Genomic DNA, 21,507 nt, shown 5'->3' on the forward strand with positions numbered 1-21,507 from the left:
TTCAAAACCCTCACTGGCAGAAGAACCAAGACCAGCAAGGGCAGAAAAAGCAACAATTCCAGTCCCGAAGATCAACGAGAGGACGAGGGAATAACCGCCAGTCCAACAGCGGAAACAAAGCTCAAGGCAAGCAATGAGCAGTCGCTTCCTCCAATACCGTCCACCGCTCCGGTGGGGGGGGGGGGGAAGTATTTCGCGACATCTTCAAGAGTGGCAAAACATCACCAGAGACAAGTGGGTTCTGACTATACTGCGAGATGGATACTCTCTTCGTTTCCGGAGTCCTCCTCCACCGATCCTCCTAGTACATTCGACTCATCAGCTCAAGATGCTAAGAGAAGAGGTGGCGACCCTTCTACTCAAATCGGCCATAGAAAGGGTTCCAAGAGCGCAGAGAGGGAGAGGAGTCTACTCCAGATATTTTCCAATTCAGGAAAGAAGTACAAAAACAGAGTTCAGACCCATCTTGGATTTACGAACACTCAACAAACATATCAAAAGGGAGAAGTTTCGCATGCTAGCACTTCACCAAATATATCCAATTCTCCGTCGAGGCGATTGAATGTGTTCGCTGGACCTGCAAGACGCGTATTTTCGTATACCCATCTGTCAGCGTCATCGGAAATTCCTGAGATTCGTGGTAGGAACCTCCCACTACCAGTTCAAGGTTCTACCATTTGGCCTGAAATCAGCACCTCGACTGTTCACAATGTGCATGGCGGTGGTAGCTGCTGCCCTGAGGCGCGCAGGAGTCTTCGTCTATCCCAATCTAGACGACTGGTTACTAAAAGGTCCATTGCCTCGGAGTGGAAGCTCACAGCTGTCACGCTGCCTGAATCTGTCTCACCGATTGGGGCTCCGGGTGAATTACAAGAAATCCACCTTCACACCAACGCAAAGGATACACTACCTGGGAGCGAATATAGATTCTGAAGTAGGAAAAGTGTTTCCTTCGGAGGAGAGACCGTTATCCCTCGCTCAAAAAGGCAGGCAGGTTATAGCCAACAGTCTGTCTACAGCGCGACAGATATCATCCCTGCTAGGGGCCATGGCATCTTGCATATTCCTAGTGCCCAACGCCAGGTTGCGGATGCGTCCTCTCCAGCAGGATCTAGAGGACAAATGGGACCAAAAGACTTCGCTTTGGGAGGACAAAGTGTGTCTTTCGACAACGGCCAGACAGTCGGTCAAGTGGTGGTTGAAGCCAATCAATCTACAGGTGGGAATTCCTTTCCATCAGGAACCTCCATCGCAAACTTTGATCACCGACGCATCGCTACAAGGTTGGGCCGCGCATCTGGGGACTCTACAGATCCAGTGGCTCTGGTCCAGCAGCGAGCAGCTATATCACATCAACATGCTAGAGCTCAGGGCAGTCCATCTCACCCTCAAGGTTTTCCTGCCCTCAATCAGGACGAGTTCCATTTTAGTACAAAGGCACAACACCACCACGATGTACTACCTGAACAAGCAGGGAGGTACTCGTTCCAGGACTCTCTCGCTGGAGGCTCAATCCCTGTGGCACTGGATCCTGGCAAGGAATATTTCCATAACGGCGGTACACCTGCCAGGCGAGCTCAACGTTCAAGCGGACTCACTCAGTCGGCACTTTCAAGATCCAGAGGACTGGGTCCTCAACGACGAGGTGCTAGAGGACATTTTCGAGGAGTGGGACCGTCCACAAATAGACTTCTTCGCGGACGAAAGCAACACAAAATGCTGAGGCTTCGCCTCAAGGTACTATCGACCAGGGTCAGTGGGGAATGCCCTTTTGATCGACTGGTCAATGACATTCGTGTTAGCCTTTCCTCCTCTTCCGCTAATCTCGAAAGTGGTGACCAAGCTGCAACACTCGGCCACCAAGATGATCTTGATAGCACCGGACTGGCTGAGGCAGTGGTGGTACCCAGATCTCCTTCATCTATCAATCCGCCCGCACAAGCGTCTGCCGTGCAGGCCGGACTTGCTAACCAAGATGCAGGGGAGGATTTACCATCCCAGCCTTCCCTCACTGAGCTTAACAGCATGGCTCCTGAAGTCCTCCAGTATGGCCATTTAAACCTTCCCCAGGAATGTATGACCATATTAAAGGAAGCTAGGAGGCCTTCTACAAGACACTCATATTTCTGTAAGTGGAAGAGATTTTACATATGGTGTATTCAAAATCAATATAACCCTATGAAATGTCAAGAGGAAGTGATTTTACCTTATCTACTTCACTTAGCTAGGGTGGGATTGAAATTTTCCTCCATCAAAGTGCACCTAGCGGCCATTACGGCCTCTAGGCGCTCTCCCTCTCAGCATTCATTCTTTAAACTTCAAGTGGTTAAAGATTTTTTGCAGGGACTCAAAAAGGTTTACCCCCTGTAAGGCCTCCCTCGCTTCCTTGGGAGCTGAACCTGGTTCTTTCAAAGCTTATGAGTCCACCTTTCGAACCCATACATAAGGCTACATTACAGCACCTTACGTGGAAAGCAGCCTTCTTGGTAGCTATCACCTCAGCACGTAGGGTGAGTGAAATACAGGCCCTCTGCTCGAAAGAACCCTACACGGTTTTTCACCTTAATAGAGTGGTGATGAGGACTCATCCTTCTTTTTTACCTAAGTTAGTGTCTGATTTTCATGTAAATCAGACTGTCTCACTACCAACTTTCTTTCCCAACCCTTCCTCGCCAGCTGAAAGGGCGTTGCATTCTTTGGATATTAAGCGAGTTCTCAAATTCTACCTAGATAGAACTAAGGCTGTCAGAAAGTCTGACCAATTGTTTGTAAACTATGGTGCTGTCCGTTCAGGTTTTGCAGCATCTGAATGTTCGATTGCCAGATGGATTGTGTCAAGCATTAAATTGGCTTATCAACTAGCTCAAAAACCGTTGTGGCCTCTACCTAAGGCACATTCCACAAGAGGGAAAGCGGCTACTGCTGCGTTTCTCTATAATGTTCCACTCTCCGAGATCTGTAAAGCAGCTACTTGGAGATCTGTCCATACATTCACGAGACATTATTGTCTGGACTCGGACACCAGAGCAGACACTCAAGTAGGGCAAGCCTCCTTGGGGAATCTGTTCAACAACTGACTATCTCTGTTGTTGTCTTCAATGTTTAGTGCAGTTCTCATTTGCCTGCAGGTGGAAGGTGGGCTTGCTATTCTATTCAGTGCTTATGACTATTGATGAGGATCCCCTGGAAGAGAAGGATAAGTTACTTACCTGTAATCCTAGTTCTCTTCCAGGGGAATACCGGAGGAACACTCGCCGACGACTTTGGCCCTGGATGAAAGCCGGAAGAGGAGCAAAACGAAGCGGTGTCGGTGAGGCCCAGAAGCAACGACAAAGCCGGGGCCTCGCATGGTTTCGGGGCCAACTGCGGTGGAACCCGTACTACACTGAGACCCGTGCTGGGGGCCCTCCCTGAACGCCGGCGCTCCCGCTGGGATCGGACAGCTGTTTGCTGAAGTCGGCGGACGACCGGTGAGGTGCCTGGTGGCTTCGTGGGGGTGCCCACATGAGGGGAAAATCCTGACGCATCAAAACTGAAGCTGGCCGATAAACCGGGGGGCGGCAGAGTGACAAATAGCTGCGAGTTCTGGGGGCAGGCTAGAGTGAGACGCTCCGATAGCCAGCCGCCCCGGCTGCCCTCACTGCCCGCCCCAGAATAGAAGATTGCGGCACGAAAGCGGCGTCACCGGGGCCTTGAGCCGGCAACAAAGTCGGGACCCTGTGTGAATTCAGGGCAGGCTGCGGTGAGGATCGGCTCACACTGTGGTCCATGCCTGGAGTTTCCCTGACCGCGGCTGCCCCCGCCCAGATCCGATAGCTGTTTGGTGGGGTCGGAGGAAGTTCGGTTAGGTGCCCGGCAGCTCCATGTGGATGCTTACCTGAGAGGAGAAGAAAGCACCGAGATATTACACCCGAGATGTGTGCAGGGCACGGCTGAGTGGCAGTAAGTGACGAGTGGTGCAGGGAAGTTGGGGAAAAACCCTCTGACAACCAATCGCCCGTCCCAGATCGGGGAGCTGCGGCGCTGATGTGAAGGAGATAGCGCATGGGTGTAGACGGCCGACAGTTCCCCCAACACATCAACCCAAGTGCCGGTCCCCTGCAGACGGCCTGAAGAACTATCCTGATATATACCTATGGCGGGAAGGCAAAACTGATGGAGACACCCGGCACGGCTTATTGGTAATTATGGCAGCGGTCTGAGGAACAGCAGGGAGACCGGGACTATAGCAGCTACATTGGATGTGAAAATTGCATAGGTGTTGTGAGTGAGACCCAGCAGCACACTTCGAAAGGCATCATTTGGGGATGACCCACATCAATACCAGACTCCCTAACGGCCCCACCAGATAGCCAAGCGATTGGCCTGGTGCGCGAGGCTCACGACCAGGTCCAGGAAAACCGAAAGGCCGCACGTGGACGACACTCCTGTGGCAGGCAGCGGTGACTATTGGTCCCCCTTTTCATCCCCCCCAGGGTGCCTTGTTGCAATGCCTCCCGCCTTGGCTACCATGGGAGGCAGGGGACAACGTACAGTGCCTAACATTAAACTTGACAAATACGCATAACAAAAAGAGAAGACGGATGCGCCGTCGCCTCATGCAGCCAGCGACGTAGGTACACTGCCTGATAATCCAAAAGAGATTACCCTTCATGACGTGATGGCCACACTAACCCAGATGCAAACATCCATAGGAACTATCTCGACGGATATCACACTACTGCGGGCAGATGTCTCCAAAATAAGCACACGAATGACGGAGGTAGAATCCACAACGGCGGCTCTTTCCGTTGACACGGCGGCACTAAAAAAGAGACTACTGACATTGGAGCTGACACAGAAGCAACTGGTTGAGAAGCTCGATGACCAGGAAGGTAGATCAAGAAGGAATAATGTGCGCTTCGTGGGTGTACCGGAGAGCGTGAAAGGGCCGGCCCTAGACCTTTTTGTCGAAGACCTTCTTAAAAACCATCTGCAGCCGTGTGGACTGTCGAGCTTCGTCTCGGTGGAAAGAGCACACTGGGTGCCTGGAGGAAGGCCCCGGCCTGGAGCCCCCCCAAAACCGACCCTGGCACGCATCTTCAACTTTTGGGATCGTGACGCTATTCTACAGGCAGCGCGCATAGCTCCTCCAATATAAGTGGATAACTGCAAGGTGACCCTATATCCAGACTATACTGTGGCAGTAACAAAACAGCACCGTAACTTCATAGAAGTTAAAAAAGATGTTATACCCAGCAAAGTTAAGAGTGGAAACGGAAGGAAAAACGTGGTTTTCCGGGACACCTTAGGAAGCCTCGGAATGGCTAGAGGGCTGGCGACCAGCGAGAGGCACTGGGAGACAGGGACTTAGGCAGAAGCAACAAGCCAGGATAACAGCGTTGCAAAATAGAACAGAACTAGAAGCAGCGGGAGGGTCACAACAAACTGCCGACGAGAATTCAGGCTGATCCGATGGTTTTGAAGCTGACGTATTCATGGCCTCAGTGTGAACCCTGGCTGATGTTCCACAAAGCACTAGCTGACCAGGCATAAAGGCTCAGAACATGCAGAGTGATCGCAACAAACTGCGAACTCTTTGGGGAGTGAGCTGAGAACGCAGAGTACATCTCCCCCCCCCCCCCCTACGCAAGTACAAAGTTATGGGGATAAAGCACTCTGCTGAGTTGGGGTGGCGGGTAGTTTTAAATCCGCTGTGCAGGGAGGCGGGTGGAGGGATGGGTACAGTTTACGGGGATTTTTACTGTTTTAGGTTTCAGGTTGACGCAAGATGCAATATCAGAGAGTATGATATGACCGACATTGACACAGTGAGACATGGACGGGAGACTCCTCGTTTCATCAAGGTGGATGGCGGGTAGGACACAAATAGGCACGGTAGCTGACGACTCGGACTCTCAACTTTGGACTTCCCGACCGTCTGACCCTCCATTTAAAGTGCTGTCATGGAATGTAAATGGTCTGGGGGATAAAATAAAGCGGGGATTAGTTTTACAATATATCAAATGTAAGTGTCCCGCTGTCACGCTTCTCCAAGAAACACATTTAACGGGGACTGCCTTTAAAGCCTTAGATAGATGGGGATTCAAAATGACAATACACTCGGACTTTACTTCTGGATCACGAGGAGTGGGGATCCTAGTTAATATACATTTCCCATTGATAATAACCGGGTCCCGGAAATACGATCAAGGGTGCTTTGCAGCGATAACATGTCAATGGGACGGTAGAATCTATAACCTAGTGACCGTGTACATCCATCCGACACTGCATCAGATGACTCTCCCGGCCTCAGGACAGTTCCTTCTTACACTCCTGCAGGGAGAACTAGTAATAGGGGGAGATTTCAACACAACCATGGACGTCTCCATAGACAGAAAGCCCCCTAGAGATCCCAGTAACACAAATCTCAAACTGGTGGAGTTCATTGAGGCTCTTGGCCTGATCGACGTATGGAGGACCAGACACCCGACAGAACAAGAATATACTTTCCTTTCCAGGATACATAATAGCCTCTCCAGACTAGATCATATCTTCACGTTGGCGACGGGACTGACAGGGGTGACAGAAATCACACATTTAGCCAGGGGTATATCGGACCACTCTCCAGTGCTCATTACATACACAGCCTCTGCATTGAGGAGGCAAAGGGTATTCCCGCTTCACCCTGGATACCTCAGAATCCCCAAAATTAGTAAAGCTCTAATCAAAACAACAAAAAATGATTTTGCAGACAACCAATACACAGTCGCGTCCCCAACGGTACTATGGGAGGCCTATAAAACAGTACTCCAAGGGCAGGCTGTTTCCCTAGTTGCGGGACATAAACGGGCTCAGCAACAGCAAATTACCAGTCTGGAGCAGGGAGTATACCTGATGGAGGCAGAGCGTGCGCTACACATGGATGAGGGCACGACACATAGGGTACACTTGGCACAACAGGAATATAAGGCCTACGAATGGGAAGAGGCAAAAACTAGGTTCACCAAAACGCACCACACCGTCTATGAGCTGGGGGACAAAGCGGGCAAGCTCTTAGCATGGCTTGCTAAGAAGGAACGGGCCAACAATTGGGTGGCACAGATCCATTTGGAAGATGGGAATTTGACGACTGAGCCCCAGCAAATACCTGCGGCACTAGCGGAACATTACAAGAAGGTATACACCCCATCGGCAACAACCACAATAGTAGAGAATATGGAATTTCTAAAAGACATAACCATGCTCACACTGCCCCCTACTGCGGCTGAGGCCTTGGAAATAGACCTGACGCCGGACATGCTGACACTAGTAGTAGGCGCACTATACACTGGAAAGGCCTTAGGGCCAAACGGAATTCCGAGTTCTATAAGAAAGCAGCGCCTCAGGGTAGTGCCGCACTTATTGAATATGTACACAAAGTTTAGAGAAGGGAATCCTGCCCAAAGATCAGCGCATGGCTACTTTAGTAACAGTACATAAACCTGGCAAACCACCGCACGACTGTGTAATATAGACCAATTTCTTTAATTAACGCTGAAGCGAAAATACTGGCAAAGACACTGGCCATGAGATTACAGCCGCATTTAGCCACGGTAATTCATCCGGATCAGTCTGGATGTATGCCAAACCGGAACACTGCCCTTAACTTGCGACGACTGCATAGTGTTAGAGCACGCCACTCTACCATAGAAGAGGACGCAGTTATTTTGTCACTCAATGTGCGAATGGCGTTCGACCTAGTCGAGTCGCCATTTTTATTTGCGGTCCTCCAACATCTAGAATTCGGTCCCAAGTTCTGCGCATGGGTTCAATTACTCTATACACAGCCACTGGCGCAGGTTGTAGTAAATGGCCATATAACATCCGACTTCCCGTTGGGTAGGAGGACGAGACAGGGCTGCCCATTGTCGCCGCTTCTCTTTGCGCTGGTACTGGCGCCATTGGCCGCCTGGATACGTCAGGACCCAGTTATTAGAGGTCTAAAATGGGCTATGGGATGGGAGGACCGCATCTCGCTATATGCAGACGACATATTATTATACCTGGCGTCTCCGGCACATTCGATCAATTGCCTGCTGGACATTTGTACATCATATGGGCGGGTTTCCGGATATACCATAAACTGGTCGAAATCCCTCCTTTATGTGCTCCACGGCTCCCCACCGCGGCTTCCACGGGGATGTAAACTACAGATAGCAGATAATGGCTTTAAATACCTAGGGATATAAATTACACACGATAAAGCACAATTTATTGCTGATAACCTCACGCCGCCCCTGAAGCGCTTTCTTCACGATGTTGCACTGGCATACACTACCACTAACACTTCAGGGGAGAGCAGCCCTCTTTAAAATGATGGCGCTCCCCAGATTCCTGTATGCATTACAAAACACCCCATTCCCAGTCACTCCGACATATTTCGTAGCAATAAAAGCGGAAGTGACCAGTCTGCTATGGGATGGGAAGACACCACGTATAGCAATGCATAAACTGATACGAAGTTGGTATGACTGCGGTATCGCCCTCCCCAACGTCAAAGTATACTATTGGGCTTCACAGCTCATGGTCATAAAACAATGGCTCCATGTCCCCCAGGCTGACCCAGCGTTCCACATGGATAGACATCTCCTAGGAACAGCAGGAATTATGGATGCACTATACAATAAGAGGAGAAGACTGGACCACACAGGTCCAACGGGGCATACTATTAACATTTGGTATGAGGCACAACGAGCACTGGGCTGGGAGGGAGTGATAACACAGGCCATGCCGTTATGAGACACGAAAAGATTAGGCACCCTGCGCAACACCAAAGGCTTTTGAAAGTGGGACCTGATTGGAATATCACGGGTGGGAGATTTATGGAAGAAAGGAGAAATGGTTACATTTGCTCAATTGCAGGCCACAAATGGACTAGCAAAAATGGAAATGTTTCGTTATATGCAAATCAGACATGCACTCATGGCACTGATTCCACCGGGGACGCAGCTCGCTGAACATTCCCCGCTGGAAGATAGACTCCTTATAGATCACCTCAACAAGAAAGCCATCTCCCACACTTACCGGAAAATATTGAATAACCAGCCAGACCATACCGAAGCCCTTAAAACCAAACTGGAATCAGAGGTAGGTGAATTAGATGACACTGCATGGTATGAAGCGCTGGCATCCTCCAAGTAGGTGCCAATATCGTCTAAATTTAAACTGAACTAAAAATCTTACATCGCACTTATTACACACGGACGCTTTTACACAAAATTAACTGGGCGGACACACCGCTCTGCCTTCGACAGAGTGGCGAAGAGGGCACATTTCCCCATACACTCTGGCTTTGTCCCGAAATTGCAAGTTACTCGAGAGCAGTTATGCGCACACTTTCGCAGGTCACGACAGTCACACTTCTCCCAGAACCAAAAAGATGTCTCCTTAATGTATCGCAGCCTACAGACCTCAACCACACAGCGCAAGACTGGGTGGCGCTGGGCATGATGCTAGCGAAGTGCATTATTGCAAGACATTAGGGATCCCGACAGACTCCTACTCTTCGTCAGTGGTGTAAAGACATGGATAACGTAATGATAGTGGAGAAATCAGTTTATGTTCACAGAGGATGCCCCAAAAAATGGACACGGGTGTGGGGGGATGGAATACCTACCGTGGAAATATATGTGAACCCCCGCTCGAGGATTCATTGTCAGAAAACAGTAAGTAACTGGCCCCGAACGAACGCAAGTGGTGTGATAGTATTATATATTTAGGCTGCTCACAAGCTGACGCCAGTGTAGAACTCCTCGTAATGTTGGAATCCACCAATAGAATACTGTATAACGTTGTCACCCATTATGTATGTATCAGGCAATCGAATCTCAGAGATCAAAGCTTGTATTAACCAAAATGTCAATAAAAAAGTATTTAATATGAAAAAAAAAGTATGCAGGTGGATTCCGTGGTTCGTCAACCACATGCCTTTCTGTCTAAAACTTAACCAGAGATCGCCCCTCTGAAGTGCACAATGTGATGCAAATACCTCCCATGATTTAAGAATGGTACTGTTGTAGAAATCTCCCAAGTTTACAAAATCCTAGTCTATTATAGGACTGCAATATACCCTAGGGAGGACTTTGAGATCATCCACACAATTCAAACTGGTCGTGCCCAGACTTTGTAGATCCAGATGGGGCGGCCGTGCCTTTTCGGTGGCCGCTGCCAAGCTTTGGAATTCTCTCCCCCCAGCCGTTGCCAATGCAAGCTCCCTTCCTACTTTCAGAAAACTCCTGAAAACTTGATTATTCCCCTTTTAAACTGCTGTTGCGTTTCTCTTTCCTACTGTGTCTGCTTAGTGCCTTGACACTTACGGCTAGGCTCTATCATCTTGTCCATGCTTTTCAACATCTACATGAAGTCATTACTGGTACTGATCAATCAATTTCACCTCACGTGCTATAACTATGCAGATGACACGCAAATACTCCTTCAACTGGAATGCCCTAAAGACATTGGAAAATCCCCAATTTTTAGTTGTCTCAGAGCCGTGGATCAGTGGATGACTTGGAGCCATCCCAAATTGAATTCTTCCAAAACAGAAATGCTCAGGTGTGGTTATGACCTGCTTGCCGCCTGGCCTGATGAACTGAGATCACCGCCTAAAGTATCGGAGGAAGTAAGAAACCTCGGAATGACCATGGACTCCAAGCTGTCGACGAATGCCCAAGTGGACAAACTAGCAAGATCAAGCTTTGTCACTATAAAAACACTGCAACAAATTTTCCCTCATTTGGGATTTCTACACAAGGTTCAGGCTACCATCTCCCTTGTTCTGTCCAAAACGATTACGCCAATAGCCTCTACCACAGATCACCTTTGACAACCATGAAAAGACTACAACGGATTCAGAACTCGGCTGCCAGACTACTCTTGCATATCAGATCGCGAGACCACATCTCACCTGCCTTGAAAGCCCAGCATTGGTTACCGGTTGCCAGAAGATCCACGTTCAAGCTGCTTTGTACCACCCACGAAGCGATACATGGAGCGGAACCGCTCTTCATCAGGAATAAAATCACCAAACGCATTAAAAAAAGGAACCTCCGCTCTAAAGAGACATCTAGCCTCTAAATCCCAAGATACAACAAAAAAAAACATGGGTGGCACATCCTTCTCTGTTTGAGCAGCCAAACTATGGAACAGCCAAACTATGGAACTCTTTACCCCCAACATAAGATCCACTGACAACCACCTTTTCTTCAGAAAACTACTCAAGATTTGGCTCTTCGCCACATAAGCACCATACGCAAACAGAAATTTACAGCATATCCCTCTGTATATAAGCATTTATTTTCACTATAGATATGTACCTATCTTTGTGTATTGCTCTGTATAAACATGTAGAATAATTATGTTGTTAAAAAAAAAAAGAGCTTTGGTTTACATGTACGTGCTTCCATTGTGCATCTACGTACCTTCCATGTACTTGGATCTGTGTGTCTGTTACTTTTCTCCTGAAAATGCATATCCACTGCACTACCCTATTTCTCATCCTGTACCTCTATCAGTATCTTTAATCTACATATACTTGCCTCCTTTATGCATCTATATACTTTCAATGTACTTATATAGATCTAAATATTTATCACTTTCTCCTAATTTAGCATTTCCAATGCACTACCCTATTTCTCAGCCTATACTTCTCTCAATATATCTTCTAGCCCTTTTTCTGACCCATCTCAAACTTTTCTACTACTCTTTCCAATGCACTACCCTATCTCTCACCCTATACATCTATCAATATATCCTCTACATCCACTCTCTCATTTACCCCAAAACCCATACCACTACTATGATGCCCAAAATAACCCTTTCTAGACACTCTCCTACTCTACCCCTCCTTGCATCTGACACCTCTTTTACTATACTGATTCCCCAAAACAGACCTGTTCGAGGCATATGAGCTGCAGATTACACACTTTTGCATAGATCGCCATCTGGTGTTGGGCCCGGATGTTTGCAGTTTGTTTTTCCTCTTGGAAAGTCTTTGGAAGTCACGAGGTCGGTGACTCCTCCTTTGGATGGTATTGCGCATGGGCTTCGGCTCCATCCTCATATTGTGTTTTTTCCGCCATCGGGCTCAGATGTAATCTTCTCGCTCCGGTTCCGAACAGCTTCCAGTTCGACGATCCACGCGCAATCCTCACCCCAATCGCTGTATTATTTCGATCGCGATCTCTTCAATCAACGCGCCTTCTCATCGACACAAACCTTCGGTTCCGGTCGTCAACGGAGGCCTTCGGGCCTACCCTGGCTCCGGTCCCGGCTCATGGAAAGAACTCCATTTAAAAAGTGCCCTCGATGTGGGTCCAAATTTCCCCGCACCCATCTTCATGAGGTATGCAACCTCTGCCTCTCCCCTGAACACGAGGCTCGAGACTGTCCGGCCTGTAAGTCTTTCCGATCCAAAAGACTATTCGGGACCGAAGAGCCAGAAGGAACATGGCACACTCCTCGACGTCCATTCCAGTCGACATCTTCGGAGACGACATCGACGATCCGGAACATCATCGCACCGAAGAGGACCTCGTCAGCGCTTCCGAGGCCGACGAGTCAGATGTGGAAGACATCACTCCGGCGCAGAGGGTCGTGAGTACCAATCTACCCCCCCCCCCCCCCCCACACCCGTGCCGACACCCAAAAAGGCTTCGGTCACGCCTTCGCCTCCGGGCCTAGGCAAGACCAGAGACACTGCTTCACACACCCCACCTTCAGGCCCGGTGAAGAAGCCAAGTAAGCCTTCTGGCGGCTTGGGCTCGAGCTAGCCTACCAGTGGTGCCGAGAAACACACTTCGGCACCGAAAAAGAAGCCTGCCTCCATCTCGACACCGAGCTCCGCACCGAAGCCCTCGGGGTCGAAACCCAGCTCTTCGGTACCAACGCCATCTTCGGTACCGACCAAACCACACAAGGCCACCTGCACCGACACTTCCAAGCCGAAGCCCATCTCGGCGCCGACCAAGAGACCTTGAGGCTCCCAAGCCGGGTTCTAAACCTCAAACCCGCACATAAAAACCGAAAAAGTAATTGGCCCGACGCCTTCGGCGCCGACGGACCAAATTACCACACCAGAGCTATTTACACCGGATCCCTTGCAAAAAACTCTCACCAAGGATCCAAAAACTGGACATTTGACACTCTCTACCAAAAAGAGACATTTGGAGAAGCCTGCTCCGCCTCCACCTCCAAAGAGGAAGGACTCTGCTACCTCTCCTTTCAGAATACCTCCCCCTCCCCCTCCACCTCCACCTCCTCCTCCGTCCCCACCCCCTCCGCCCTCTCCACCCCCACCTCATCGTTCTCCTACCCCGTCTCTAGACGATGATGATAAGGGGGACCCATATCATGATACAGGGGATGTGCCACAAGACCCCACCCCTACAGGATCCCCAAATCCATGGGACGATTACAATATTCCAGATATCCCCAACGTCCCACAAGACGATATTTACCCTTCTAGGCCATCTCCACCAGAAGATTCATTAGGGTTCAACCATCTTTTGCAAAGGGCAGCACATTATCACGGGGTGGACTTGCATACCGACCCCGTGGAGGAAGATTTTCTCCTAGACACATTTAAGACTTCACATAGGTCCACCTCCATACTGCCCATGCTCAAAGGGGTGGTAAAGCATGCGGCAGAAGTTTTTAAGGACCCAGTTAGAGCCAGGGTCATTAACCCACGTATTGAAAAAAAATACAACCCTGGTCCCTCAGATCCCTCTTACATCAGAGGACCAGCGCCACTAGATTCCTTAGTAGTATCTACGGCACGTAAAAGGGCAAATTCACAAGTGTCAGGTGATGCACCACCACCTGACAAGGAATCAAAACTGCTAGATGCATCAGGCAAACGCACAGCATCCCAGTCGGCCAACATATGGCGTATAGCAAACACTCAGATACTGCTGGCCAGATATGAGAGGGCTCATTATGACGAATTGGAAAGCATAATGCACCATCTCCCTTAAAAATATAAAGCTAGGGCCAACGAGTTAATTCAAGAGGGTAAAACAATCACGAATACCTCCATACGTTGTGCCCTAGATGCAGCAGACACAGCCTCCAGGGCCATCAACACCAGCGTCCTTCTCCGTCGCCATGCTTGGCTAAGGGTATCTGGTTTTAAACCAGAAGTACAAGCCTCCATCCTTAACCATCCCTTTGACCAGGAACATCTATTGGGGCCAAAGGTGGATGAGGCTTTAGAAAAGATGAAAAAGGACCCGGATACCGCAAAATCCATGGGGGCCTTACAGTCTCACCCGCCCAGACGCTCCTTTCGCCGCTCCTCCTTTCGTAGTACATCCAGAGGCTACTCCTCAGACACAGCGTCCACATCATGCAAATCCCCTACTCAAACCACCTTTACAAAATGTTACCAAAGAGGCGGCTACAGGGGTAACGACAACAAGGACAGAGGCAAAACAAACCACGCCCGTTCTGCCACACCTCCTACCCAATGACTTCCCCCCGCTCCCCCCAGACCATTCCACTCGGGGGCAGACTCCAAAATTTCCTTCATGTCTGGGAGACCATCACCTTAGACAAATGGGTGACCCAAATAATTCGGTCAGGCTATTGCCTAGAACTAACATCTACCTCCCCAAACATTCCACCCAGGCAACGCCCAATGTCACAAGAACATTCAACATTACTAAAGCAGGAGGTAATCTCCCTCCTACAAAAACAGGCAATAGAACACGTTCCTGTCAATCAACAAAATATGGGGGTCTACTCCCTATATTTTCTCATACCAAAAAGGGACGAGACTCTACGACCTATTCTAGATCTCCGGCCCCTAAACACATAATACACTCAGACCATTTTCCAGAACGACTTCCTCACCACACTGGACTTGAAAGACGCATACTTCCACATTCCAGTGCACCATGCTCACAGAAAGTACCTCAGATTTGTAGTGGACGGACAACACTACCAATTCAAAGTGCTCCCGTTAGGAGTCACAACAGCACCACGGGTATTCACCAAGTGCCTGGCGGTGGTGGCGGCACACTTGAGAAGACAGCACATTCACGTCTTCTCATACCTAGACGATTGGCTGATAAAAGCCACTTCATACAATCAGTGTGTACGCCACACCGCCACCACAATCGAACTACTTCACCATCTAGGCTTCACGGTGAACCACCAAAAGTCCCAGTTACAACCATCCCACATAAAACAATACCTCGGTGCCACCATAGACACCTCAAAAGCGATAGCCTACCCCAATCCGGCCAGGATTGCAAGCATTCAGGCTTTGCAACAAAAATTCATACCTCAACACTCCCTTCCAGCACGAGTGTTCATGCAACTAATAGGGATGATGGCCTCTTGCATTTTCATAGTGCCCCATGCAAGACTCCAGATGCGTCCTCTCCAAGAATGCTTAGCGCACCAATGGAACCAGGCCCAAGGTCAACTGACAGATCTGGTGTTGGTAGACGGTCGCACCCATCGCTCTCTGCAGTGGTGGAACACCACAAACCTTTCCAAAGGTCGACCGTTCCTGGACCCGGTTCCCCAGATAATACTAACAACGGACGCATCGCTCTCCTGCTGGGGAGCTCACCTATTACACCTCACCGTGCAGGGCACATGGACGCCTCAACAAAAGTTACTCCATATCAACCATCTGGAGTTACTAGCGATCTTTTTAGCCCTAAAATCTTTTCAGACACAGATTTCAGGCAAGGCAGTCCTCATTCGCACAGACAACATGACGGCCATGTATTATATACAAAAACAAGGCGGCACACACTCTCCACAGCTCTCTCAATTAGCACAGAGCATATGGAGATGGGCAATTCCCCACAAAATCTTTCTCCTAGCCCAACATGTCCCATGAGTCCAAAACACCGTGGCAGATCTGCTCAGCAGACAGACACAACAGATCCACGAGTGGGAACTTCACCCACAGGTTCTTCATCCGTTCTTTCAAATGTGGGGGTATCCGCAGATACACCTCTTCGCCACCCACGAAAACACAAAATGCCCAAGCTTCGCCGCCAGATACCCACACCCATTGTCCAAAGGAAATGCGATATGGATGAACTGGTCAGGCAAATTTGCGTACGCTTTTCTGCCTCTCCCACTCATTCCATTAGTGGTGCGCAAACTACAACAACTCTCCCTCACTCTAATCCTAGTAGCTCCAACGTGGGCCAGACAACCGTGGCACACCATGCTGCTGGAACTCTCTGTAGTACCACACCAAAAACTGCACCTCTCACCATGCCTCCTAACCCAGAACCATGGAGAGATCAGACACCCGGACCCAGCTCAGCTCAACCTTGCGATCTGGCTCCTGAAGTCCTAGAATTTGGGTACCTAAATCTTCCCCTGACTGTATGAACGTCATCAGAGAAGCTAGACGACCTACCACTAAAGCGTGCTACGCTGCCAAGTGGAAACGATTTGTTGTTTATTGCCATAACAACACCATCAATCCCCTGGACGTGTCCATTCAACACATCATAGGCTACTTACTCCACCTACAAAGGTATAATTTAGCCTATACGTCCATTCGACTACACCTCGCAGCAATTGCAGCTTACTTACAAAACAGGCAACATCTTTCACTCTTTAGAGTACCTGCCATTAAAGCCTTCATGGAAGGCCTAAAAAGAATAATTCCCCCCAGAGTACCACCCTCACCTGTGTGGAACCTAAATATTGTTCTCACAAGGCTAATGGGGCCTCCCTTCGAACCTTTACACAAATGCGAACTGCAATTCCTAACATGGAAAACAGCTTTCCTTGTAGCCATCACTTCCCTTAGAAGGGTCAGTGAGATACAAGCGCTTACCATACAAGAACCTTTTCTTCAGATGCACCATAACAAGGTTGTTCTCCGTACCAACCCAAAATTCCTACCTAAAGTCATTTCCCCTTTTCACCTAAACCAATCTGTAGAACTACCAGTATTTTTCTCGCAGCCACAGACCGTTGCAGAAAGGGCTCTGCACACACTAGATGTCAAACGAGCCTTACTCTACTACATCGAGAGAACACAACCTTTCCGAAAGACCAAACAACTGTTTGTCTCTTTCTCTCCACCACACAAGGGCAACCCCATCTCAAAATCAGGGATAGCTAGGTGGATTGTAAAATGCATTCAGATTTGCTACCACAAAGCAAAACGAACGCTATCCGTTCCCCCTAAAGCCCATTCTACACGAAAGGTAGGGGCTTCCATGGCATTTTTAGGGAACATCCCATTAGATGATATCTGCAAAGCAGCTACATGGTCAACACCGCACACTTTCACTAAACACTATTGTGTAGATATGCAAACTAAGCAACAAGCTAGTGTGGGCAAGGCTGTACTCAAAACATTATTTCAAACCACTGCAACAGATACCGGTGGTCGCCGCTAAGGTTGGGAACTGCTATATAGTCTATGCAAACGTGTGTAATCTGCAGCTCATATGCCTCGAACAGAATATGCTACTTACCAGTATGCATCTGTTCTTGGCATGTAGAGCTGCAGATCTACACACGCCCACCCGCCTCCCCGGCTACCTGCATCTGTTCCAGTTTATCTTATTTAGACATGGGTTTCTTCACTGCTATTACTACGCTCCATCTTTCCCTGCTGGCGAAAAACAATCTGAGGATGGAGCCGAAGCCCATGCGCAATACCATCCAAAGGAGGAGTCACCGACCTCGTGACTTCCAAAGACTTTCCAAGAGGAAAAACAAACTGCAAACATCCGGGCCCAACACCAGAAGGCGATCTATGCAAAAGTGTGTAGATCTGCAGCTCTACATGCCAAGAACAGATGCATACTGGTAAGTAGCATATTCCATCTAAACTCTTCCCTCTGGCTCTGCCCCTCCAACACCCATTTTACTCATCCAAAAGCCTCCTCCTACTGCTGACCTAAAAAGAAGAAAAAAAAATCCAAATCCTTCACTCTTCTATCCCTCCACTATCCTTTTCAATCAAAATAACAGACTAACATGTTCACTTCTCAAATTCCATATTCCACTGTACTAATTCACCACAAATCCTTTATGGGTTCCAGAGTAGCATGCTACTCGCCAATAAAGAGTTTCAACACCCCATCAGGGTTACAAGCACTATATAAATGCAAACCTTTTTCCCTTTTCTACCCCTCCCCAACCCTTCTCAATCCAAATAACTGACTAACATATCCACCACTCAAATTACTTTCATGTTTCACCATACTAATTCAACACTAATTCTTACGGGTTCCGGAGTGTAGCGTGCTACTCGCTAAAAAAAGCACTTCAAAACCCCATCAAGGGTAGCAAGCGCTATATAAATACAAACCTTTTTCCCTCTTCTTTCCCGCCCCCTACCCTTCTCTATCCAAATAACTGAATAACATATCCACCACTCAAATTACTTCATATTTCACTATACTAATTTTCAGCACTAATCCTTTATGGATTCCAGGGTAGCGTGCTACTCGCCAGAAAAGTGCTTCAACACCCAACAGGGGTAACAAATGCTATATGAATGCAAACCTTTCTTCCCCTTCTATCCCTCCGCTATCCTTCTCACTCCAAATAACTTACTAATATCCACCACTCAAATTAATTTCATATTTCACCATACTAATTCACCACTAATCCTTTATGGGTTTCCGGAGTAGCGTGCTTTAACACCCCATCAGGGGTAACAAGCGCTATATAAATACAAACCTTTTTTTCCTCTTTTATCCTTCTGCTATCCTTCCGAATCCAAATAACTGACTAACCTATCCATCACTTAAAATTTACTTGCATGTTTCACTGTACTAATTCAACACTAATCCTCTATGGGTCCCGGAGTAGCGTGCTACTCGGCGAAAAAGTGCTTCGATGCCTAGTCAAGGGTAGTAAGCGCTATATAAATGCAATTACAATACAATACAATACTTAATATTAAAAATAGTAAAATGTAAGTATATAGTAAAATTAATAAATTAAACTACATATAAAATAACAATTACAGTTAAGTAATTTACATAATGTTAACCAATTAAAAAATTATTTTACAATAAAAAAGTATATTACATTTATAGTAAGTTAACTTCGCACCCTATTCACCTAAAATTCAACAACCCACTTCTACATTATAAATTAGTAATTACATGTATAAACTAATAAAACACAACTACAAACGTTATGTATAAAAAATTACAATTATACCAACACCTAAAATTAATATGGTAATTGAAACAAAGTTAATTTAAAAAAATGTTTTTGCAACTATATTCGAGAAAATGATATGAAAAAACAGTGTTCTTTAAAAGGATTTTATGTACCATAAAAACGATAGTCTTGGTGACGATATTCTGTCACACAATATTTTAGTAGTACAAATATTTCTTAAACAATATGTATTTCCCACAGTATTTAAAACTCAATATTCTGTCCAAACACCACCTGGGAGAGGTGTAGATCAGCAACATCTGAACCCTGTTGGAGACTCAACTCCACATCAACTTGTTGGAGTTGAAGGTGATTTGCTTGGCGTTGAAGACTTCCCGCCCACCAACAAAGGAAGGATGTTACAGGTACTCTAGAACAACAGCACCACCATGTCGTACTGCTACAAGCAGGGTATGCAGAGGTGGTTTCTGGGCTCTGACCTCTACATTCATCCTCAGCCTTCAACCTAGTAGTTCCGAAATTCAAAAGATCACGCTGTGGTGGCAGTTGTTTTGTGATCTGCACTTCCAAAGTGTGGAACTCCTTGCCTCTTAATCTCATGAAAAAGACTGGTTTGCCTGCTTTTAGAAAAGCCCTAAAAACCTGACATTTCAATCATTAGTACTCCTCTGTTTATTTTCCACATCCGCTTGGTTATTTCCTTTTTTTGGGCTTGGGCCTAGACACCTCTGTGTATTAAAGCTCTCCACAAATGTAATTTTCATTTTGCTACAGACAATAAGCAGATGCCTAGAGGACAAGTAAAATTTTCCTTCCTCTTCCTGATTAGAACACACATTTTGGTTTATTGAGATTTAAAGTTCAGTGCTCTCTTTAATTGAAGAATTAATGGTTGTGTGTCTACCCGATACAGTTGTTCCAATTCTCTTTTTTTTTATTATAATTTTATAGTGTCCTGGTTGAAATGTTTAAAAGAAGAAATCACCTGGTAGAATTGATGTGATGGATGTTTATCTTTTAGGAAGAAGAAATTGGAAGCCCGAGTGAAGAAACTGGAAGGTATTGTAATAAGTCTGTATAGAAATCTTGTTATACCTTTTACCCTGAGCAGAATTGGTCCATAATCCCTAAACCTTTTTAGTCTATAATGGTCACAAAGTTTAAAAAAAGGGGAGAAATTGCGGCTGCATGCGAGGGGACTATGCGTCCCAGAAACTCTTGAGGGCAAGGAGGAGGCACTCATTATTGCCCGCACCTGCTTTCACTGGAGAACTATATAACGCTTTTTTTTCCCCGGCACGTGGGAGGAATTGTGGCTCCCTGCAGAGGTCTACATGTCCCAGAAATGCTTGAAGGCAAGGAGGAGGCCCACATTACTGCCCACACCAGCTTTCACTGGAGCTTTATATAGCACAGTGTCTTTCGCTGCCCCGTGAGAAGCATGTGAAGAGGAGCCAGTCGGAGCCTAGAGTCAGTCGGAGCCACGTTATGCTGGGCTATGCTATGCTAGGCTGGGCTATGCTATGCTGGGCTATGCTATGCTGGGCTGGGCTGGCTGAGCCACACTGGGCTGGACAACGCTGGTCTACGCTACGCTACGCTAGGCTAGGCTAGGCTAGGCTAGGCTAGGCTAGGCTAGGCTAGGCTAGGCTAGGCTGGGCTAGGCTAGGCTGGGCTGGGCTGGGCTGGGCTACGCTGGGCTAGGCTGGGCTAGGCTGGGCTAGGCTGGGCTACGCTGGGCTACGCTGGGCTAGGCTAGGCTACGCTGGGCTAGGCTAGGCTACGCTGGGCTAGGCTAGGCTACGCTGGGCTAGGCTAGGCTACGCTGGGCTAGGCTAGGCTACGCTGGGCTAGGCTAGGCTACGCTGGGCTAGGCTAGGCTACGCTGGGCTAGGCTAGGCTACGCTGGGCTAGGCTAGGCTACGCTGGGCTAGGCTAGGCTACGCTGGGCTAGGCTAGGCTACGCTGGGCTAGGCTAGGCTACGCTGGGCTACGCTACGCTGGGCTAGGCTACGCTACGCTGGGCTAGGCTACGCTGGGCTAGGCTGGGCTGGGCTAGGCTAGGCTGGGCTAGGCTAGGCTAGGCTGGGCTAGGCTGGGCTGGGCTGGGCTAGGCTGGGCTGGGCTGGGCTGGGCTGGGCTAGGCTGGGCTGGGCTGGGCTAGGCTGGGCTGGGCTAGGCTGGGCTAGGCTGGGCTACGCTGGGCTGGGCTACGCTGGGCTACGCTGGGCTGGGCTACGCTACGCTAGGCTGGGCTACGCTAGGCTGGGCTGGGCTGGGCTGGGCTGGGCTGGGCTGGGCTGGGCTGGGCTGGGCTGGGCTGGGCTGGGCTGGGCTGGGCTGGGCTGGGCT

At 48.3% G+C, this 21,507-nt stretch overlaps 1 protein-coding gene across 1 annotated transcript in view; it reads left to right on the top strand.

Moving 5' to 3' along the window:
- Positions 1-21,507, top strand: part of ICE1 (interactor of little elongation complex ELL subunit 1) — a 591,393-nt gene that overhangs the window by 174,903 nt on the left and 394,983 nt on the right. The window contains exon 7 of the mRNA XM_085606774.1: positions 20,177-20,214. Within this exon, the coding sequence (XP_085462900.1) occupies positions 20,177-20,214 (38 nt within the window). The remainder of the gene's footprint in view (positions 1-20,176; positions 20,215-21,507) is intronic.

This window comes from Triturus cristatus, chromosome 5_2, assembly GCF_964204655.1.
Source record: "Triturus cristatus chromosome 5_2, aTriCri1.1, whole genome shotgun sequence".
Classification (NCBI taxonomy): domain Eukaryota; kingdom Metazoa; phylum Chordata; class Amphibia; order Caudata; family Salamandridae; genus Triturus; species Triturus cristatus.